Source organism: Xiphophorus maculatus, chromosome 16 (assembly GCF_002775205.1).
Source record: "Xiphophorus maculatus strain JP 163 A chromosome 16, X_maculatus-5.0-male, whole genome shotgun sequence".
Classification (NCBI taxonomy): Eukaryota; Metazoa; Chordata; class Actinopteri; order Cyprinodontiformes; family Poeciliidae; genus Xiphophorus; species Xiphophorus maculatus.
The window spans coordinates 19,481,939-19,505,886 of NC_036458.1; the positions used below are offsets into that span (position 1 = coordinate 19,481,939).

Here is a 23,948-nt window from a genome sequence, read left to right on the forward strand (position 1 = left end):
CAACTTTTAGGTTGAAATTAGCTGCTTAAGTCAAATTCTGTTGCTATGTGTTACACTGCATGTTCCTGGGGAAAACTCCACCAGCTGAATCAGCCAACAGCCGTAGTGAGTCTTTTTCTTTTCTTTCCTTCTTTTTTGTAAGAGGCTTGGTTTCATGACGAAACTAAGTTGAACCCTGAAGCGTAAAGGGGCTGAGAGCGGATCTGCACTCCAGGAAGCGTATCGTAACATTGGACAATCGTTCTAATAACACAGATCTCGTGCTTTCTATAGGGGCCATGCGTAAGTCCAAAGCGCCATCTGGTGCTGGCTTACGCAGAATACACGACCACTTCCAATCCATTGAGCCGAATCCGTGCAAAAGTTCTGACCGCGGGAATTGTGGCAGCTGTTAAGTGATGGCGCATTGATCCACTTCCCCCACCTCAGGGTTGTTGACTTTAGCAGGGAGAGACACTGAGCAGGAGCGCAGAGCCGTGTGTGTGTGTGTGTGTGTAAAGAAAAACCCGCCTGTGCGCTCCGGAGCTCCCCAGTCTCAGGAGGCGCCCACCCACCCACCGCTGTCACTCCCCGGTTTTTACTCGAAACTCGGTATTTGGAGCTGAAAGAGGGATGTGGAGCTGATTACTCTGCCTTCAACCCGGTGTGATCCCCGCAGGAAGAAGAGATGAGCGGTAAGAAACGTTTTTTGGAGTAGTTTCTCGCTCTATCTGTGCTCAGTGCGTAACGAGGAAATAACACCCGGCTTTGTTTTGGTAAATCCTTATGCGCTTCGAACTGGAACAATAACCGATAAGGCGGTTATCGGGAGATCCCCGCTGACCTGTAAAAATGGTTAGTAGTAAAAAAAACATAACTAAGAACCCAGAAATATGCGTGTCAATTTTTTATTATTAATTATCTCATTTATATGTGACTAATTTTTTTAATGGCGTATTGAGAATTATTTATGCCTTTTGAAACCCTTTTCAGAATGACTTTCCAGTTGGGTAGAGCACCCAGAAATTGCACTGAATTAAGAAATACGTCAATATATTTTTACTCAAGTGAAAATACAAAGTAGTCAAATGAGTCAGGTAAGAGTAAAAATGTAAGTTTGTAAAAAAAAAAAAAGGCTGAGTAACTGGTGATGTCATCAGATGATGAAACATATACTGTATGTGCAGTTCTTTCATCTAAAACACTAAAATGAAATAAATTACTCAAATAAATAACATCAAGCACAAATTAGCATAATTACATAATAGCAAATTGAGGCAGAATTTCAATTCTTTTGTTTTTTTAAATAAAGGACTCAGCAGGTAGAAAATAACATTAGAATAACAAAGCTATTGTACAAACAAGAGATCTCACTTCTACATAAGCTGTAGGTCTGTGTCTGGTGCATTTTTTTTTTATTTTGGTAAAAATTTGTTTGTTGTACACTCAGTGAAGTTACCCATAGTGGGCAGAGACTCTGGAAATTTTACTTAAGTAAGAGTAGTGATACTTCATAATAATATTACTCAAGTAAAGTACAACCACTTCTAGAAGTACATTCTTTTCAAAAAAGTTACTCGGGTAAATGTAGCTAGTTGCAACCCAACTCTGGGTATTTGTGATGATTTTTCACTGTTGGGGATTGGAAGACCTACTTACCATCACCCTAATCTTTTATGTCCAGACTCTATGAAAGTCAAGCCAGGATTCTGCTGGGTCACTGCAAAATGTAAGCATTACTTTCAATCAGGCAAAAACAACAACAACATGGCGGTCAGATTCAAAGACTAATTTAAACCTTAATATGCCAAGAGTGTAAATAATTGTGGGTTTTAGCTGTAGTGTTGCAGAATCACAAAATCAGCTCAAGATAGAAGTGGATTAAGCTGGCAGCATGTCAGAGATGGTGACTTAGGTTAAAGATTTGGCTTTTAGTCACAAAAGGAATTCTTTAGACTTGACTTAGACTTTAAGTTTGACTCAAGTTGCTACAGACAGCAGCTCTGACACCAGTGAGCTTAATTTACTGTGAGAGGGTATGTTTGATTTATTATCCTTTGACATTAAGGCAGTTCCAGCTCTAAATGATTTATAACATTTAACATCGTGTTAGATGTAGCGTCACAATCTCAGGTTTCTCTGAACGACCATTGGAAACAAAAAATACCACGTCTCACTCGCATCACGTTCTGTTGCTGTTAAGCTAGCAGCATCATTACAGACCAACAACACTTCCTGCTTATAAAAAAACATCCCCACTGTTAAAGTGAAGATTATGTTCATTAAGAAATTCAACATTGCTTTTTGAGTTGCCACACTGAGCCTTTTTTGTTATGTTGTAATTTGTATTGAGCCTTGAGGATGTTTACATTTCCCAATTAATACTTGCTTTAGATTTAAAACTCGGTTTCTCAATACTGTCAACACTCAAGAGTAACGTTTGATTTGTTCAAAAGCTTGACATGAACCAGTGTTCAGACCTTTCTATTTTATAAATACATATTTAAATGTCTCAGAGTGCATTATTAGCTTTTAACACATTTTATGAATGTTATAAAAAAAACTTTACTGAAAAATCTTTGTTACAGACATTATAGTCTGAAATAACGACTACTTGTGAACATATCTAACCTCATAACCAAGAGTTCTTGAATTCTTGCACTTCATATACGGTAGCTCTCAAAATAAAACGTATCAAGACCTTCCTTTTTTAGGCTATTTAAAATTCAAATTTTAAATAGTACATCTGATAAGATTTAAGCAACCTGACAAGTTTGCTAGTTGTAGGAGGTCATTTTACTACTCCAGACATGTTCAGACCTGACTTGTTTAGGTTAACATGGTTCTCTAATCTACAGAAATGTATTTATGTGACTCAATAAACAACATCTTAGCAGCAGGAGGCCACTAAGAGCTGGTTTTGTTCAATCCGGGGTTGGAGTCAACGGGCCAAGAGCCGGGTAATAAATGCAGAGTAATAAAAGTGTTTTAGTCGATTACAAAGATGTTAACGTACATGGAATTTGATATTTTCTCTACAATTCATAAAAATATTTCCCCCCCAAAATCAAATAAACTCATGTGCAAGGGTTAAATACATTGGCATGAAATGGAAAACATTACTGAGAACAAAATGACAATGTGTAGAAAGTCGTTGATAATTATGTTTAGTTATTCATTAATGCTTCAATTTTTGTCATTTTTTTCCCGCTCAGGTTGCATTTTGTCCCATATCTCTTTTTGGATCAATCTAAACAAGATTTATCAGTTTACGTCAAACCAAAAGTAATTTATTATTCTCATTAGAATCTAAAATCCTTAATTTTTAGTGTTATTGGTTTATCTAGTTTGAAGTGACTGATTGGATTCATCTGACCATAAAGACTTTCTCCAAAAATCAACTCACTAGTTGACAATAAAGGCCCAATACACACCTGGGTAAACAACTTAAATTGGATGCCAGTGTTGCTATGGCGACTGGTTGGTAATAGGATTAACTAGAAGCGGGTTCCCAAATCCAGTCCTGGTAACCTTAAAACAACTCTGCAAAAACAACGTCAGAGCCTTTTAAAAGGTCATCAGCATTCTCTTAAGGTCAAACCTTTACCTGATTTTTATTGAAAAATCATTTTTATAAAATTATAAGTTAATGTGGCTTGTAACATGTAAATGTTTCAAAAAGGAAAGTGGAAAGCAATGAAGAAATTATTTTTACTTCACTTTAGGTTGTGTGATTTTCCACCAATTCACAAACAGTGGTGAAAGTTTCATAGACGTAACAAAAACAAAAATAAGAGTGAAAGTTATTAATAGAGAGTACTTTTTTTTCTATGCTTACTTTTTAGAAATGAAAGTATCTTGTTCTAGTCCTCCTTTCTTTGCTGATTATTAACCAGCTCCTACCTGTTCTGAGTTGCAAAACTGTTATTAATTTACAGATATTGTTACAAATTGCAAGACAACAATTTGCTACAATTTGCTGCCTTGTTTTCAGAGTTGATCAGATGAGCACTGAGTCTCTTTGGGCCGTTTCCGGGTTAATAACAGAGATTCCTGAGCATCCTGAAACGCGCCCCGACCTGCCTGCTGGTTCTGATGAGCCTTCCTGGGACTTAGTCACAGAGTGAATCGGTAACACACTTGGCAACAACAAAGATGTAATGGGTAAATAGCCTCAATCACAACTTATTTGCCCCCACAATGTTGATCTCAGTTGTCATAGCAAACCATCAAAAAAAGAGGGGGATGTGATTTGGCCTCTGGGTCAAAGCGGGGTCAATGGGTTTGTGGTTTGTTTGGATTTTTCTGGAAAACGAGGAGGAAACCGAAAACAACGACACATTTACTACGTCAGACTCCATCTTGAAGCGGTCGCTGAAACTTTCTCTTGTCGCTCGCTCGAAGCGAACGGACAGAGAAAGCTCTGGCCGCTGGTCGGCTGGAGTGTTTTTAGGTGTGTGAGATGAGTCACGCAATTGTTCGCATTCCTGTGCTCCGAGATAATGACCTACATGCGATACTCCCTACCATTTATGAGCACACCCCACTGGACCTTTTGTCACTATAAAACAACCACCAATGGTTCCGGTCACAGGCTGACAGACACAGACATTACCGGCACAATAATACGAGGCTTTTAATGATGCGTATGAGTTGTTGTTTCTAAAGGTTGTGTTGATAAAATACCTCTTAACTTCAGTCATTAGATACATCACTTGGATTTATTATGTGGTTTTTTTTTCCTGGGGATGTTTGGGTTGTTTTGAGATTTTTCTATGTCTGTATTTTTATGTATGCTTAGCATAGATCTCATGAGTTGTTCTCTGTTTATTCTGGTTTATTTATTCCTTATGCTTTAGTTATTCCTGCTTTTCCTATTATATTTATTAGATTGATGTTTATTTCCCCTCTAGCTTGTCTCTAGTAACATCTCTTTCCCTCAGCCTGCCTGCCTGGTCTCCCCTCTCAGCTGCATCCGGTTTCTAATCAGCCACATGTTCTCTGTGCAGTAATCAAGCTCCTCAGTATTTAAGACCCTCATTCCCTGCTAGAGTCTTACATTAACTCTTTGCTCCTTTGTCCTGACTCTTCATGTGTTTGTTCATTATTGTAGGTTTTCAGTTTCTTGAATTACTTTAAACACAACCCATGCTCCCAGCTCCTGTCTGCGCCGTTGTCCACCTTTGACATTTGCCAAACCTGACATTTTCAAACTGCTTCAAAATTCTACATTCATCATATGTTTATTCTACATTCATATATGGGGAAACTTTATTGTTGCTTTGAAAACATGCGTTTTGTAGCCAGCAGGAGAGAGCTGGAATAATCTTGGTTGGATTTCGGATCCCTCTTTCTATTGGAAACGATCAAATTTATTGAAATTTGTTTATTTTCTTAAACAGACATTTAACACATTTACATTGAATAATTTTCAATAGAGTTAAGATCAACGATATTACAACGTTTGTCTGCTTTATCTATTTAAAAAGTAGTTTTATGTATTTTATATTATTTCATTTCCACCATCTACTGTTCAGAGATTTTGATCCTTTTGCATTATTCCCCTCACTTTGTACAATCCACCAATAGGACTGGCAGGAAATCAAACCCACAGCATGATTCTGCCACCAGTCATGCTGGAGTGAGCGTGATAGCTACTAACTGTTTCACAGTTAATAGTGTTTTTAAGTTTGAAAGAATCACCTTGATTCCTTTAAGCTTATTTAATGTACTTGTGAACTAATATCTAAATGTTTACTTCATCTGACCAAAACAAATCCCTCTGTATTTTTTGTTTGTCCTTGTTGGAAGCTGCAGGTTGTTCAAGTTAAACTGTCTTGCCTGTGGTTTCTGAATACACCAACCAATTTCCTTTCATCGCATAGCAAGAGTTCACATTACACTCACATTCAAAGGACTTTAGTATAGCTTAAGCAGATCATTTCCTTGATGTTATCCCTATTGGAAATTTATGGACTATGCCTGAAAGCAGGATCTGTGCCGGGAAGCCAACCAGTTCAAAACGACTCTTCCAGTTTTAGTCAAATATCAAGTCAGAAATTTGCCAGAAGTTTGTTGGATGGCGACAAAAGTCACATAATTTCCCCTCCAATGCAGAAACAAACAAACCAAATATTAATGGGGCTGTATGAGTACGGTATACATGAGCCTCTCTGTGTCATTTTGCCAGGATGGAGTAAATCACTTACGTCTTATTTCATCTTGGCTTGGGAAAGAAATCCTTTAAAAGCACAAAAGTAGTTTAATGGAAACGTCTCCCCAGAACTGCCTTCCCATATAGTCTGAATAATTCAGCTTCTTCCTAATGCAGCTTAAATTTCACTGTGACTTTTTTTTTGGAAGAGATTTATAGAGATACACACCTTATCAGAATTAAACACACTTTCACAATCAAGACAAAAAAAGAGAGATTTTTATCCATCGTCTCTCCACTTTGGAACATGCTTTAACTTTAGATGGTTGATCTGTGTTAGAAATACATGAACTTGCAGCAGTGACCCAATTTCATGGAGGCCGACATAGAGATAAAGGCGAGCAGACAAAAACAAACTTCCTTTTTGGGGAATGTATTTAGTCTGGCGGTGGACATGGGCTGCGTCTGAAACTCCAGGCAAGCACAGAAAGAGAGACGTGTCGCAAAGTGGCAGGAATGCGCTTCAGAGAGCTGATGCTAATCAGCATCATGATAACTCACTCCTTATACCGTCTCTTTTCTGGTCCCATCCAGGCGACACCGACTGGCCGGAGGGCGAGGGCGCCCCGGAGGAGGCCCGGCCCACCCCTCAGTGGTCGGAGGAGAGCTGCGAGGAGCTGTGGGAGCGCGTGGAGGGAGTGCGCCACAAGCTCACGCGCATCCTCAACCCGGCCAAGCTCACGCCGTACCTGCGGCAGTGCAAGGTCATCGACGAGGAGGACGAGGACGAGGTGCTCAACTCCACGCAGTATCCGCTGCGCATCAGCAAGGCCGGTGAGGGCGGAGGGGGGCGGCTGTCCGTCCGATCATGGGTCGGCGCCGGTCGGAGGCATCATGTGATTCTTTTAGGGAGCTGCTGAAGAGAAAACACAGGATTACACTGTAAAAACACAAAATCTCACCAAATAAATTTGTCTGGCTCCTAGTGCAAAAATCTTATTACACTTGAAATAAGACAAAACTAATTTACAAGTAACTTTTCAGCAAGATATAGGAGCTTGTTTTAAGTAAATAATACCGTAAATTATGCAAAATAAACTTTTTTGCATAAAAAAAGTTTATTTTTAAAGGAGAAATCCTTTAATCTCCCACGGCAACCATTCAGCTGTCCAAAACGCCTGGTTGGATCTAGCTCCGCCTCCTCGGAGCTGCAGTGTCCAAGCTTCCTCCTCACAGAGCAGCCCTCCACCACTCAGCTCCTTCAGACTAGCCAGCAGCAATTAGCAAACACCTGGTGGGAGTGCGCATCAGCTGAGCTCATTATAGGAGCTACTTCTCAGTGCAACGCTGCTAAAAACATTAAAGGGTTAATAGAGGAGCCATGTTGTGACGACTTCCTGAAGGCGGAGTTTCAGAAATAGGAGTTTTTAAAGAGACAGAGGCCCAATTTCAAGGCATTAAATCAGGAAGTCCAACTTCTATTAAGTCATATTTTATATATATGTTGCAGTTTTTTAACAACTGAGGTAACATACTAACTTGATTGTGCTATAAAAAGGCACTATGTGCCTGGACACATATAACACTGTCCATTTAATACTGATAAAAAAAGTAATAGTTCCTGTCAGATTATTTAATTTGTAACACATCTTGCTATAAATGGAAATAATCCGCCAGTGAAACGAGTACTTTTTTTTTTTTTTAAATCAATCTTAAGAAATTACTGACTTAAAATAAACTCCTATATCTTGTTGAAAAATTACTTTAGCTTTCTTATTTCAAGATGTTTGCAGCAGAAACTAGACAGAAATAACTGGTAAGATTTTGTCACTTTCAGTGTACAAGGAAGATGCTAATACTGCAGTTAGATAAACTGACATGCTGTGTGTTGAGAAACAGAGGTGGAGAATACTAATATACAGATAAAATATATTTTAAAACTGACCTAAGTGCTGAGGTTTGTGTAAGTGAGTCAGTTCATGTCAGTCGTTCATCATGTTCATCCTGAATACCTACAGGGAGGCTGACACACATCAGAGATCCTGATTACACAGCAGTGAAACCTGACAGAACTTAACCGTCAGAACTGACAGACAGAACTGAAAACTTTGTTCAGTCAGTTTTGATTTTTGTCTCTGCAGAGGGATTTTGTTCTGATCTTTCTTTCTCCCTCAGGTCGATTGCTGGACATCCTGCGCGTTCAGGGCCAGAGGGGCCTCCAGGCCTTCATGGAGTCGCTGGAGTTTTACCACCCGGAGCAGTACACCCAGCTGACAGGAAAACCGCCGACACACCGATGCTCCCTCATACTCGGCAAGAAGCTGTTCACTTTACATCTGCAAAGCATAAAACTACTTTCTTACTGCGGATGAGTGATGGATGCTCTGGTTGATACGGAGGGCTGTTATTACCCCGGTTTTTGACCTCAACGCTGAAGCTATTAGTAGTAGATAAAGATTAACAACTTGAGCTCGAAAAGAATGTTTTCAGCATTACGTCAGAAAAAGATCAAATAAACCACCAAAAAAAACGGTTTCAAACCTGATTATCTCTTCTTTTGTTTTGGGGACCTTTAAAAGCAGAGATCTCATCATTTTTGGCCAGTCAGGCTGCACCAATAGTCCAGCTCCAGTTTAGAAATGAGTGTCAAGATACTACTAGGAAAACCTGTTTACTGGAATGATACTTTCTCCAATATGTTTGTATCAGACTGTAAATTTATACTCCTGGAAAAGAGGAGCATATTTAAGAATCAACATAGCAGAAAAATATGTTGTTTTAAATTCATCTTCAGTTTTAAAGTAGGAAAGATTTTTATTGTCCTGCAAAGGGGAACTTCAGGTGTAACATCAACATCAGGTATAAAGATTCACACAAAAGAAGTTCATATTGCGTTAAAAACAAGATGAAAAATAACAATGATAATATTCCAATAATAATAATGAGCTGTAGAATAGAAAATGCACTGCAGGAATTATAAATGTTCGACGTTTGATTCACTTTTCCCCCCCAAAAAAATTTAAAAATAATGTAAATAACGTGCTTGTGTGTTGGACATCCGTAATACAGCTGTACTGATTCAGCAACATGTTGACAGATGAGGAAGGTCCAGAGGGTTTGACTCAGTTCCTGCTGCTGGAGGTCCGCAAACTGAGGGAGCAGCTCCGAAACAGCCGCATGTGCGAGCGCCGCCTGTCGCAGCGATGTCGCATGGCGGAGGAGGAGCGCAGCCGAGCCGAGCACAAGGCGCAGGAGCTGCGGCACGACAAGCTGCTGCTGGAAAGGTCTGTCTGCTGCTCGACAGATACGAAGTGTGTCAGGGGGGTTTTTTGTTGTTGTTGTTGTTGTTTTTCAAATGAGCGTCTCTCTCAAAACCGGACCCGTTAATAGTCGCTTGTGTCTAGGCTGCGTCAGGACTGGGAGTCAGCCAGTCGGGAGCTGGGTAAGCTGAAGGAGCGACACCTGGAGCAGGCAGTGAAGTACTCCAGGGCCCTGGAGGAGCAGAGCAAGGCCTCCAGCAGAGAGAGGGAGCTGCTGAGGCAGGTGGGTCCGCCGTGACCGCAGAGAAAACGATACTCAGTTCATCGGTTTCACCTCTTGAACTCACAAGTAACTTGTTGACGTGTGTGTGTTAAACTGCAAGCTTTATTGAAATTGTATGCAGCATAAAGCAGCTCATTAATTATTGTACAGTGAAAAAAAAAGAGAGAGCATGTAGCCTATTTTAATTCTGCTCTCGCTAAATACTTTTTCGAAAAGATTTTCTTGAAGGATTGCTATTCCACTGGTAGATTTATCTTAGTTTTTTCCATGTTATTAATGAAATAACCCACCGGTGGATCTAGAAATTAAATATTAAGGAATTATTTACTAAAAAACAAGCTCCTATATCTTGCTGAAAAGTTACTTGTAAGTAAATTTTGTCTTATTTCTAGTATCCTAAGATATTTGAACTAAAATACTTGGTAAGATTTATTGTTTTTGCGGTGTGTCTCTTAACTTTTCCTGTTACTAATGTTTCTGTCCCTGCTGAAGAAAACCGTCTTCACAGCATAATACTGCTGCCGCCATGTTCCACTATGGTGTGTGTTAGTTGTCTGATATATTGGTTCCCAAAGTGGAGGGGGTCGAGAAATGATTTTCAGAATCATAGCAATGTGACCCCTGAGTTATATTTAGGGCCAAAATTAAATAAATATATTCATCATGAAATAAATAAATGTGTTGTTAAGCGACTAATTAAATAATAACTATACAGTTACGTACTGCTTTAATCATTTTTATCAAAGGAATTCATTTACAAATATATATAATTATTTGACTTTTATTTGTAAATGTATAGAGGGAACTAATTGTTTCTAAGCAATGCAGCGTTGTTTATGCTGACGGTTGGACTTGATTTTATTTATGGGAGTCAGAGTGAAAAATAAAATCACGATCATGCACTGCTTTCTGTCGGCCTGTCATGTAAGATCCCATTAAAATTCACGTGAGCTTCTATGTTTCAGCACCAGAAAACGTGAACAGGTTCAACCTGAAGTTTAATGTGCTCACAGCACGGAAAACGTATATTTTCACCTGGAACGCTCGGGGCGACCCGCGTTCAATCAGCGCAGCTGGCGCAACAAAAGATCTGAGCCGAGCGCCCGGGGGCACCCGCAGATGTTATTCACTCCTCGATTTTTTTTTTTTTTCATTTTGTCTGTGCGCTCTCACGAGTCTGAGTTATGATTCGCTAGGCCGCACATGAACACGAGCGTTATTGTTGTTATTAACATTCTTACTTTCGGGTGAAATCAACAACCGCGGCGTTGACACGCAACTCAGCCGATCCGATCTTGTCGACAGAATCATTGCGCTCGGTTTCTTGTTCCCGCTTCGACGAAAACAGAGGGATTTGTGTTCTGATCTGAGACCACGCGACCACTAATTGTCTAGAGTTATGGTGCCGGTATATTTTGGTTGTTACTATTAAAATATACCACAGCAGAAGCAAGAGTTTTGCACTAAAAAGAGAGTTAATAAACTTTTTATAACTTCATTTACGCTGCAAAAATGCAAAATCTTACCGAGTGTTTTTGGTTTAGTTTCTAGTGCACTTGTAATAATACAAAACTAACTTACAAGTAACTTTTCAGAAATAAATAGGAGCTTATAATTGCTCAATATTGATGAAAACAAATTAGTTATACATGAATTAATACACCAGTGGAACAAAACATTTGATCTTGTATAAAAAAAATGTCTTATTTGTCTTATATCTATTGCTTTTTGATCAATATTAAGGAATTATTGATATAAAACAATAATTCCTGTATTTTGCTGAAAAGTTACTTGTAAGTTAGTTTTGTCTCATTTCCAATATTTTAAGATATTAGGACTAGAAGCTAGACCAAAACAATATTTGGTAGGATTTAGCATTTTTAGAGTGTAGTTGTATTCTTTCTGTTTACAGGTGCAGGAGCTGAAGTCCAGACTGATCGAGGCAGAAAAAAGGACAGAAAACCCGGGCGGCCCAGAGATTAACACAACAAACGGCGTCCTCTCCAACGGGATCAATGGCTCCGCACCAGAACGACAAGAGGAGCCGCCGCACCTCACTGATGCTCAGAAAGCAGAGAGAAAGGCAGTTCAGACAAGGAACTCAGATCCCTCCACTGGAGTCATTGTAAGCCTGTGTTTATTTAAAAAGAAAAAACAAAAACTCTTGATGCTTGTCGGGGTTTGTTTTGCTTTCTATAAATAGTATTTCTGCCTATCTCAGGCCCTGATGGATATCTTGAAGCAGGACCGCAGGGAGGCTACAGAGCAGAGACAGGAGCTCTGTGAGATCATCACCAGACTCCAGGGAGAGCTGCAGGCCGCCGAGGAGAACCGGACCAAGGTCCAGAAAAAAGAAAAAAAAAGAAAAGAAAAACACTCTACATTTGTTTCTTTCCCTATTTTGGGTTGTTGCAAAGTTGTCCCAAAACAGGTTACATAATTTTTTTTTATCTCAAAACTATGATAATGAAACCAACAAAGTTTAGTCGAGGGAATTTCATGGGAATTTGTAGCCCTTCTTCCAGAGGACCAACTCTGAGATCAGACACTGATGTTGGACAAGATGGACGGATTTACAGTCTGTGCTCTAATTCAGTCCAGAGGTCTTCTGTCAGGCTCACAGTCCTCTTTGACCAGGAATGGTGAGATGGATTAAATTATCCAAAACGTCTTGGAAAGCTGAAACAGCAGCTGTGTTTACATGTGCAAATTTCTTGGATCGGACTGAATTTAGTTTGTTTGTGTGGGCACAAATTAATTTTATACGATCATGATGTGTGTTTCAATGCAGCGGGCTGTTTTTGTTTTTTTTTTCCAGAATAGATGCACTGACATGGGCAGAGTTGTAAAATTTCCTTAAGCTCCTTCAGACTAGCCAGCAGCAATTAGCAAACAATTGATGGAACCACACTGCTGCTGAGCTCATTATAGGAGCGACTTCTCAATTAAATGCTGGCAAAGACGTTGTTGAAAGGCTAATGGAGGAATGTTGTAATGATGATTTCCTGAAGGTGAAGTTTCAGAAAAAGCCAGCCAGAGTTTTTAAAGAGACAGAGGCCCAATTTCAAGACGTTACATTACAAAGTCGAACTTCTTCTAAGTCACATTTGATATATTTACAATTTTTATAACATCTGAAGGTAATAAAGTCATTTGATTGTGTTATAAAATGGCTCTATGTGCCTGGAAAGCACACAATACTGCCTATTTAATTCTGTGACCTCTTTGTCACCTACTGACCCGCTGATGTTTGGCGGCCTTCCACTTGGTGACTAAGCTGGTATTTTTAGCAAAGGCTCCCACTGTTTTCATGAGAGGAAAAAAAGACATCATGCCATGAGAATTTAACAGGGAATGTGTTAAAGCTGAAGCGCAGTGAATACACACTCTATCTATAAATATTTGCTCTGATATTGACTACTTCCAGGACTATTTAAAGCTCTAGTTCAAACATGATTCTTCTGCCTCTAAATAAAGGCGGTAATGGTGAACTGTGTTTGCAGCTGGAGGCGCAGTGCGAGCAGCTGCAGCTGAAGGTGAGGACGCTCCAGCTGGACTGGGAGACGGAGCAGAAGAGAAGTCTGTCCTACTTCAACCAAACCATGGAACTGGAGAAGGAGAGAGACCAGGTGAGTCTCTGGGACTGGACGGCCTTACAAATGGTTTATAGCAGTTCCAGAGCATGATACTGCCACTGCCGTGCCTCACTAAAGAGGAAGGAGCCACAGGGCTGATTGGTTTGAGTCGCACTGCAAAAACACAAAATCTTGCCAAGTATTTTTGGTCTAGTTTCTAGAGCTAATGTCTTAGTACACTTGAAATAAGACAAACCTAACTTATAAGTAGCTTTTCAGCAAGTTATGAGTTTGTTTTAAGTTAATTATTCCTTAATATTGATGAAAAAAGTACTAATTTCATTGGCAGAAAATGTCTTTTCACAAGTGAAATAATCTGCCAATAGAAAAAAATATTTTTTTCATCAATATTCAGGAATTATTAACTTAAAACAAACTCATATATCTTGCTGAAAAACTACTGTAAGTTACTTTTCACTTATTTCAAGTGCACTAAGGTATTTGATCTGGAAACTAAACCAAAAATACTTTTAAAATACTGTTTTTCTTTTTGTTTTTCAGTTAAAAAGGTTTCGCTCAGTCTTTCAAATCAACGTATTCCCTTTCGTAGCAGCTCCATTGTGAATCTATATGTCACATGTTTTCTTACAACCGGTTAAAGTCCACTGATAGATGTCCTTATCATTTTTTATGACTTTGTCGGTCTAACCTAAATATTTATAAGGCTGACCTTTGTGTTGCTTGCTTAACTGTGTTGCAAACTCCTGGGTCATTTCATAACAATGGGAAACCTATGCGACACATCTTGACTTAGTTCTTTTGAGCAACCAGCAGCAGCGAAACATGTTATTTTTTTACATCACAAAAGCCTTACATTTTGACAGCTGTAGAAAACTGTGGAAAAGACATCATGATCTTCTGCAGGGCCGGAGTTAGAGGGATGTGGGGCCCTGGGCTGGAAACCATTTTGGTGCCCATTTCACTAAGGAAAAATTATTTTGTTCGTAATTCAGATTACTGTACACTAATAGGTAGTGCTATACATATGAACTTATGATACCAGCTGATGATGGCAGGTTGGAAACAACATATTTTGTTTCCATAAGAAAATACTATAACTTCATAATTTTCAAATTCCTGAGTATTGTTCACAATCGTAAATAATCGATTATTTTAAATCCTAAAATATTACCGCACCTCACCTTGTATGGGACTATAATTCTTATGTAAAGTACACTATATTTAAAACATATATTCATTAAAAAAAAACATTTTAATGAAAAATAAAATTTAAAAAACTGTAACAACCCCTCCCAAACAAAACTGGGGCCCTGGCCTACTGCCTGTGTGTAAACCCTTCCTAAAGTCTGGCCCAGGCCTTCAGTCTAAACATCAGAGGTGAAAGGTAAAAGCTATGGACGTCTTTTAATGTCCAAATATTGTTGGACATTAAGAGTTAGTCTAAATACTAAACATCATTGCTTAGTCTGAAACTGGACGGGACGTGTGAGCTAAAAACGTTAAGAAGTTGAGTAACTACCACTGCATGCTTTGCAAAACCCTTCAAAGTCTGGCTGTTGACATTGCAGCTCAGCTTTAATCCTGTATGAAATAGTCTTTATAACACAGTAAGATGGCCGCCATTGAGCAAATTCAGAAAGTAAGATTTAAAATGAGATATTCCCTGCTGGTTGTTAAATATTATCAAAGGTTAAAGGGTTAGTTTATGTTTTTGTGTTCTAGAATAGCCATAAAATGATGCCTATGAACAGTTTGGGGGGGATAAAACAAGGATCAACAAAGCCTCCAGTCTTCGGGGTTTTGCATTCATAGTCCTGTTGTCATTTTAGCATCTTTTTCTTGTTTGTGTGTGTGTGTTTTGATCAGGCTCTGCGCAGCCGAGACAGCCTGCAGCTGGAGTACACCGACTGCCTGCTGGATAAGAACCGGCTGCGCAAACGCATCGCAGAGCTGCAGGTCAACCTGGAGCAGCAGCAGAGAGAGCTGGAGAGGGAGCGAGAGCGCTGCCGGGAGCAGATGCAGCAGACTCCCTGTCTGAACTGCGTGAGTCAGAGCTGGACGCACACGCAGCTCCATCCGGTTGACTCAACCACAGAGCTTTGTTTACGCATCGGTTCCTCTGTGTTTCTGGTCCCCAGTCCCACTTGTCCCTGTGCAGCGAGGACCAGTGCTTCGGCCCCTGCTGCTCCCTGGACCTGGATCTAAGTCTGCAGCCCGTTCTAAGGAAGGTCAGTGCTGGACTCACTGTTATGGCTGTGATTCAGGCAAACTGTGCAACTAAAAGAGGCATCACTACGAATAAAGTCGAAATCTTGTGAGATTAGAGTCATAATATTACGAGATGTGAGAAAGTGTGAATAAGTTTAAGTTGCATGGAGACGTTTGGAGGGAATTGGATCAAAAGGAATCAGTTCTCATAAAAACTGCTGGATGTTTTAGATCTCTTTTGTGAAAGAAATTGTTTATTTATGTTATTTTTACTTTAAATAAAATAATATGTAAAGTTAGACAAATAAAAGAAAGGGGGCAGGGGAAAATAAGTTTATACTTCTGCCTACCTCCTTTTTAAACATATTTAGAAGAGAATATTGATTTAGATGTCTAAATCAATATTATAGTATGAGAATAAGAGCTTGAAAATGAGTTTGAAATAGCTAAGCTAAGCTAAACTACATTAAATGTGAAAGTACATTTTCTAAGTAACGCAGAAATTGATGTTTAGATCAAGAAAAAATGCTAAAATTTGACCAATCATCCTCTGCTGGTTTCTATTCTATGAACTTTCTCTGGACTGAACTGTTTATTATAATACATGTGTATTATAATAAACACATTATATTATAGCATCTGGTGCTACTATGATTAATACATGTTGTGTGTGTTTTCTGGTCACTGTTTACACAGAGTGTAAACCTTTCCTCGTATTGTGAGACGGGATTTCCATGAACCCCTCTTCCCCTCTGCACAGACATGTTTCTTATTTATTTTCTGCTGTTATTACGTTATGCAAGGAATGTAGCCTCTGAAGAGCAAAGCAAAGTTTTGTTGTTTTTGGGTGTTATGTAACTGAGCGTGTTTGTACATGTCCCACCATCTCTCAGTGGCCCCGAAGTAATGCAAAGTCTCTTGTTTTGTGTGTCACAGACGCCCCCTAGAGGCCAGAACCTCGAGAACTCTGAGGGTAAACAGTTTGATCTGGGGGGAAAATGCATTGATAATCCTTTGTTTACATAAAGAGGCTGATATTCAGTTGTTAATTTGATCATTCTCTCTAATCACTTAAAGGTTCAGTCTACAACTCGGAGGAGAATCTGCTGTCTTCAGTGAGTTTCAACAATTTTCTTTATGTGAATAAATAGAATCCATGTTTTAACGTTTACTTTGGTTTCTTCAGTCTAAAGATAGCGAGAAGGAGATAAACCGCCTGTCCACGTTCCCCTTCCCTCCGTGTGTGAACTCCATCAACAGGCGGTTTAACACGGAGTGAGTTCATCGCCAGACTGACGATTTTTTGCCCCGTTTTAACTTTGTCTCCGCTCACTTTGTTGACTTTGTTGCTCTTTTTCTCAAAGGTTTGATGTGGAGTCTTGGGGCAGCGACGAGAACGACAATATTCCAGGTAGGGCTGGAACGATTAATCAGATTAATCGATTACTGAAGTAACCGTCAACTGATTTAGCAATCGATTAATTGCCAACTGCCGTGCAAGACTCAAAAAAACAAAACTAGTTAAGAGAAATAATTAAGCCAAACAAAAAACTGAACAAAATATATATACAGTTTGTGCTTAAGATAAAAGAAAAACACCTTTTGTCTGTTAAAATGTTTCACCCAAAACTCTTCAAGTGGCAAAGTTTCAGCTTCGCCTGGTTCAAATTTACTAAAGGAATGTTGTTATTGTATTTTAGGCAATAAAATTTGGTCATTTAAAAAAGGATTTAAGCTCTTTGTTTATTTGCATCATTAATGTATTTCTAATATTGTGTTAAAAAAGACTTAAGTGGTATAATAAATTCAGATAAATTTTATCTGATGAATCGATTAATTGTCAGAATATTTGATTATTAAAATAATTGTTAGTTGTTGCAGCTCTAATTCTAGGTGTGTTTCCACACAAATTTGCACCAAACTGTGACAGTTTTCACATAAAGCTTGTTATAAAACGCCGTCTTGTTTTTGTTTGCTTGTGTTTTAGGGGAACAGACTGAACCTTCTCTGTGGGATTCCTGGACCTCTTTGCACTCCCATCTCTTCCCCCCAGATTTGGTCAACCTGCCCCCAGTTCCTTCTCACCCCTCCAGCCCTAATGTTCCCAGGTACCTCTGACCTAACAAAGTAGGGCATAAAATTTAATCGCGATAACAAAATCTTACTGTACGATAAATTCTCCCAGAAATTATTCAGGTGAATGATGCTATTGTTGTTTTGGGACCATTTTAAAGTGTCTTAAAGACTAATAAACTTCCAGTTTTTGTACAGAAAACTCCAAACTGGAACTGGGAGACATTCTAAATATCCAAAGTAAAACAAAACAACCAAAAACAATAAATGAAAGAAGGAAATAAAAACCACTTACAACCGAAACAATAAATAAAATGAAACAAAATTGCCCTTCAAAAAATATCTGAATGGAAATGATTGGGCTCATTTTACCTTATTATGCGATTAATTGATTAATTGATTAACTGCTTATTGCGACTGGCTTAACAGAACTTTTATTTATACAGATACAATGGCAGAAGTTGCACCAGCAGTGTTTTGCATGTTGGATCCTGGACTTGTACTTAGTTTCACTTTGTTGTTGTTCTCAGGAAGCCATCTTCACCCTGCTCTCCACCTTCAAGCCCCTCCACCTCACCAAAGCTCGGAAGAGCCAGCCTTGCCAACGACATCACCATAGTTGGAGGGAATCGGACCGGGATCTTCGTGAGCCACGTGAAAGCCGGCTCTCCTGCCGAGCAGTGCGGGCTGAAGGAGGGATTTGAGCTGCTGGAGGTCCGTGTCTGCCGCTGCAACTTCACATTTTATGTCGTTAAGCTGTAAACGAAAACGAGACCTTAACGCCGTGCGGCCGTTTGTGTTTATGGTGTTCAGCTGGACCGGGTTCTGTTTGGCGGGGCAAGTGTGCAGCTGGCTCAGTGCACCGCTGAGGTGGCCCACTTTTCCTTGCAGTGTTGGGCCGAGCCCTCATCGCTCAAACACCAGAGCAACCCGGAGGGTGAGTCTGCAGGTTCTACCTGATGCAAAAGGAGAAGTAAAATAGACCTGAAGGTTCTGGGAAAATGTTCCAGACTTCAGAGAAGTTCTGATCCGGTCTGTACCTGAATGAAGTAGCCACACCTTGCCTTCTTCAAATTAAACAAAACTAGTGTTTATAAACTAACGTTTATGCTACGTTTCTCTCCAGAATTTTTTGTTTGTATCGCTATCATTTTAAAAAATTTTAATAAATGTTACCAGAGGTCATTGAAGGTCAACCAGCCAGTCTACATTTACAAAATCAATGAACTGCGCTACAAAACTTAATTTATATCAATTTCATTTGGTTTTCTTAACCCTCCGGCAGTCTTAAGAGAAAGGGTTATTTAGACCCCCCAAGTTTTTTACTCTGACCGCAGTCCGGTGGGGTCGCACTGACCCTGTGTGGGCTTCTACAAGTCTTTTTTGATGTCTGATGGGACAACCCCCAGCAACATTTGCCGCAGTAAAACTGTGGGAAGGTGAATATGGGAGTGGAGGGAAGTGCAGGTTGATCTGTGATGACCTCTGGAAACTTTTTTTTTAATCTTAAAAATTATAACAGCGCAGACTAAATTTTTTGCTGCACTGTGAAACCATTTTATCATATTTCGTAAATATGATAAGACTTGGCGGGTGGTAGATCTGTGATGACCTCTAGAAACATTTATTAATATCTACAAAATGATGGGAACTGAAATGAAAAGTTTTGCTCCTCAAATGAAGCACAATCATCCAATTTTGTTCAACTTCAAGAAGGTGGTGGGCAGTAACTTCTCTCAGGTCTTATCCTTCATTTTCCTCCTGTACGCCAGTCATTCTCCTGCCGTCCGTTCTCAGGCTACTCCAAGCTCCGCTCAGAGCTTTCCTCGCCGTCCTTTGCGGGCGCCGACTCCTTCTATGCACGGGTCAATCTCAACATGGAGCCTCATGGCGATCCGCCTTCTCTGGGCGTGTCCTGCGATGACATCATACACGTCACAGACACGAGGCACAACGGGAGGTACCAGTGGCGCTGCTCGCTGGTGAACCGGGAAACGGCCGTACCCCTGCAGACGGGAACCATGCCCAACTACAACAGGTGGGCCAGATTCAAATGGGTTTTAACAGCTTTATTAGAAATCATTTGGAAAGACGTCAACTGATTTCAGTCATGCTTTATAGTTTTCAATAACTTTCAAACGTAAGACACCTTTTCTCTTCCAGGGCACAACAGTTGTTGCTCATAAGGTTACGAAAAATGTCAGTGCAGCAGAAGGACTTCAGGAAGAAGATGGTAGGTCTGTTCCTAATGTATTGAAACTTAGGGTGCATTCACACCAGTCCTGTTTAGTCCACTTTACTCGAATTCAGATTCGTTTTTCTGAAAAGTCTGGTTCGTTTGGGGAGATGTGAATGCGCAGTCGAGCTCTGATGCGGACTAAAAAAAGCTAACTCTGGTCCGCCTTGAAACCTTTGTCTTGGTTCAGTTGAAGTGATTTCTGGTGCGCTTCAATGTGTGAATGTCAAGCCGACCGAAGACAACTTCAAAAACAGAAAGTGGGCTATAGAGTAGGGCATTCTGGGTAAATCCAAAGTAAAACAAATGCGCTAGAAATCCTACAACCACTAAAATCTGACGCTACTCCATTTTTGTGAAGGAGGAAATTGTGCTCATGTCTTCTTCTGAGATATTTGTGTCGTTTCCTTTAATAGTTCTTGGTGCAGCGCCACCACAGGTGATGGAGGGGGAAACAAGTTTTTCAAAGAGTTTAGTTGGTTTGATACAATGCAGTGTGAAACCGCAAGAGCTGAAAATGTAGCAAATGTTGCAACCAATCGAACCGAGTGTACCGGACTATCAGGTGTGAAAACACCCCGAGTTTCATAACGGTGGTAACCAAATTATTGTTGAACCTCTAAATCCATAACATTTCCCTTTGTTTTAACTACATTTCTGTAGTTTGTAAAGAAAACATCTGACCGAGTCCGACTGGTCAAGGCGGTGGATCCCAACTCTCGGGGTTCTGATTCCTCGAAGCAAATTTTTTACACTCTCAGCAAACGTAAGCTGCTGTTCCCAGAGCTTTGTCCTTCTCTCCGTCCACAGCGTATTGTTCATATCGGTGTCCCCCTCTGCAGGTCATGAGGACCACCTGATCCCGTACAGTCTGGTGAAGCCGGTGAAGGTCCAGACTAAGCGGCCGGTCATCTTCTCGCCCTCCCTCCTGTCCCGCAGGCTGATCGAGAGGCTGCTGCAGCCGGCGGAGTCCGGTTTGAACTTCAACACCTGCCCACCTGGTGAGGGTGATGTAGAAATGTACAATACCTTAAACTGGTCATAATAAAGGCTGAAACAATCAATGATATTAATGAATCGATTATTGATTACTCATCAGCTATTTTAGTAATCGATTAATCGTTAAGTGGAGCAAAAAGAGACAGAAAGATGCCATTTGGTGAAAGAACAAAATACTCAGAGGAGTAATTTAGCCAAAAATACCAAATATGTATACATTTTTGGTATCTTTACCAAAAATAACTTTATGTATTTAAGTTATATATATAAAAAAAAAACTTGTCTGTAAATAGGTTTGATCCTAAATCCCCTAATTGACATTTGGTTCAAATTCTATAAGAAAAAAATTTCCTATTAAGCACCTTGGACTTCCCAACTATTAATTCTTTTATTCAAAAAATAATGAACAGATAGGCTCTACACTTCATTGATCTCAAGTTAAGGAGAAAGGGCTGAACTTTTAACATGTTGATGTTGGAAATATTTTTTTACCTTTGCTACAAATGATCAAGTATTTTTTTTTTTTTTTACCCCTCCAGGGGGTCTTTTTGTGGGCTCTAGTGTCCCTTATATGAAAGTAGGCTGACAGGAAACGGGGAAGGAGAGGGGGGAAGACATGCGGCAAATATCGTCGGGTCCAGGAGTCGAACCCGCGACGGTCACGTCGAGGACTCAAGGCCTCCAAATACGGGTCGTGCTAACCGCTACGCCACCACGGCACGCCCTCAAGTGTATTTTTTAAATGTTTTTTTCTTTTAAAAAGGAAGCTAATTACTTGTTTATTTGCATTTTTCTGTGTTTTTAAAGCTGTATACAATAAGCTTAAGTGATTACGTGAAAAATCTGGAGAATGTGCCATTTTGTTGTGCGATCAATCGATTCCTAAAACAATTGTTAGTCGCAGCCCCACTCATAAGCCTTGATCAACACGTCAAAGTGCGTCAATTAGACAATAATTGTGAGGTGGAATTGAAATTATTAAGGTTTTTTCCACATTTGTCTCACTAAGAAACATTCGGTGTGCATTTGAACTCGTACTGCTGAGTCAACACTTTGTGGAGCCATCACTACCACTTCTGCACGTCTTACCAAAGTAACTCCAAATAACTCAAACTCAAGTCGAATTTGGTGGAGAGTGTGTTAGAGTATCAGTTTAAAAATGTTGCCTTAATCTCTTTACTAAGCATTTTCAAATGAACAAAGTCCCTTAGTTTCAAGATATTTGATTGAATAAATAATTTATTAGTGTGTTCCCCTGCACTCACTTTATATTCTCGTAGCTTTCTCTTGTGTCACAAACAGAGGTTGGTAGGTGGAGTGTTTGTTTTATGTGTGTAGCACCATGCCTCCTATGCAATGCATGGATCAACAATGCTCTCTGATGAACAACCAGAGTTGGCTGTTCTGGATTTCATTCAGGGGAATCAGAGTAAATGAGGCTGAATACAAATGTATGCCACACTTTCCTTTGAAAACTGTGTACGATTTTCCCTCCACTTCACAAATCCGCACTGCTTTGTGTTGATATATCACATCCAACTCTATTGAATCACATGGAAGTTTTTCTCTCTTTCCGTTTACATGATGCTCTATACAAAAAAAAATCAAAAAAACAGGCGGTACGTTTCGATGATGCACCTCATTCTGTTTCCCATTTTCAGAGCCCATTCAAGCGTCGGAACAAAAGGACAAAAGGATATTTCTGCTGGATTCCTGCAGCCCAGAGCAGGCTCTGGGAATACGGCTGGAATCAATACAGGATGTGATCAGTCAGGTAAAACAAAACAAAAAACAACTTGCCGCTCTTTTGTCGCGCGCCGCACACAAAGCAGCGGCCAAAACGCTGCTGAATGCACGCTGTCACACGTTCTCCCATTCTTTCCCTTTATCTCCATCAGGGCAGGCATTGTCTGCTAGAGCTGGGGCTGCCCAGCGTCGAGGCTCTGCTGAGGCAGGGGATTTACCCCATTGTCATCCACATTCGCCCCAAAAACAAAAAGCACAAGAAGCTAAGGTAGGGTTTTTACCGGTGCCGGCGGAACGAAGCCGGGAGTAACGATTCTAACCGAAATGTCTTCTCGTGACGCGAACAGGAAGTTTTTCCCGAGGTGCGGCGAGGACAGCATCATGGAGGAAGTGTGCCAGGCCGAGGAGCTGCAGCTGGAAACGCTGCCGCTGCTTTACTGCACCGTGGAGCCGAGCACCTGGAGCAGCACCGAGGAGCTGCTGGAGGCCCTACGCAACGCCGTCCACAGGCAGCAGAGGGCGGTAGCATGGGTGGAACTTGACAGGCTGCAGTAGAAGGTGGACGTGTGCGCACACTGTATTTAATGACACGCACAAACTTGATCGTCCTGTTGTTATGGGAGCGGGTGCCAAACCAAAGCAGGATCTTTACAGTGACTGTGATGCAATGTATTTGTGCAAGGAAGGCAGACTATTAGGCTCTTGTGCTTCTAGTAATATTAACTATTTTACATACCCTGTTATAAATTGTGAATACAAGTCAACCTGTAGCAAATACTACATGACGTGATTTTGCCTACCCGTTCAGGCTCCTCATTACAATTAAAGGCGTCATTTTCTAAAGCTGTAAATGTAATGTATGATCTGTACAGTAAAACAAGCGAGCACGTGTTTCTCCAACTACTGTGAATTCTGCTATGTTTTAACGACAAAGAAAACGTACTGATGTTGGCATCTTTAAGTGAAATGTGTGTGCTTAACCCAATGTTTATTGTAATCTTTTTTTATTATTCTGGTGACTTTTTTTCACAAAAATAAATATACATTTGAAGAAAAAAAATCTGGATTTTTATTGCACATTTCAATATCTCTGTTTACTGTTAGCTTAAAATAACACTAGATTTTAATATAAAAATAAAAGGCAGGACTTTTGTGTGTTAAATAATCCCTCTATTCCAAGATGTGTGGTTTAAATCCTTATTACTTTATATTATTTAATAGTATTGTTAATCTTTTAAGTATAGTAACTTAAACACAATCCACCAGAGGGCGCTTTGATTATAAATAATCCGTTCAGTGGCTCAGTTACGCAAACAAATATGAAGTTCTATACAGTAGTAGTAGCATCTCTGTATAAGCTCATTTAAAATGTGATCACTGACCCCTAAGTAAAATACTATTAATATCAATTACA

At 39.9% G+C, this 23,948-nt stretch overlaps 1 protein-coding gene across 1 annotated transcript; it reads left to right on the forward strand.

The window, feature by feature from the left end:
- The first annotated feature begins 250 nt into the window (after nucleotides 1-250).
- On the forward strand, nucleotides 251-23,580 carry LOC102236656 (caspase recruitment domain-containing protein 10-like). Its single transcript, XM_023349289.1, has 24 exons — nucleotides 251-674; nucleotides 6,728-6,967; nucleotides 8,309-8,446; nucleotides 9,231-9,417; nucleotides 9,538-9,676; nucleotides 11,589-11,801; nucleotides 11,898-12,017; nucleotides 13,180-13,305; nucleotides 15,139-15,315; nucleotides 15,411-15,500; nucleotides 16,417-16,453; nucleotides 16,558-16,595; nucleotides 16,667-16,755; nucleotides 16,845-16,891; nucleotides 17,468-17,588; nucleotides 18,084-18,267; nucleotides 18,367-18,490; nucleotides 19,351-19,591; nucleotides 19,717-19,786; nucleotides 20,453-20,555; nucleotides 20,632-20,790; nucleotides 22,450-22,562; nucleotides 22,687-22,802; nucleotides 22,882-23,580. The coding sequence occupies exons 1-24, from the start codon at nucleotides 668-670 to the stop codon at nucleotides 23,087-23,089; spliced, it is 3,087 nt and encodes a 1,028-aa protein (XP_023205057.1). The 5' UTR covers nucleotides 251-667; the 3' UTR covers nucleotides 23,090-23,580.
- The last annotated feature ends 368 nt before the right edge of the window (nucleotides 23,581-23,948 follow it).

Coding starts and splice junctions, on each gene's coding strand:
- LOC102236656 (XM_023349289.1), top strand. Junction 16,596..16,666: donor AGGAGAATCTGCTGTCTTCA/GTGAGTTTCAAC, acceptor TGGTTTCTTCAG/TCTAAAGATAGCGAGAAGGA. Junction 18,268..18,366: donor AGGGATTTGAGCTGCTGGAG/GTCCGTGTCTGC, acceptor TATGGTGTTCAG/CTGGACCGGGTTCTGTTTGG.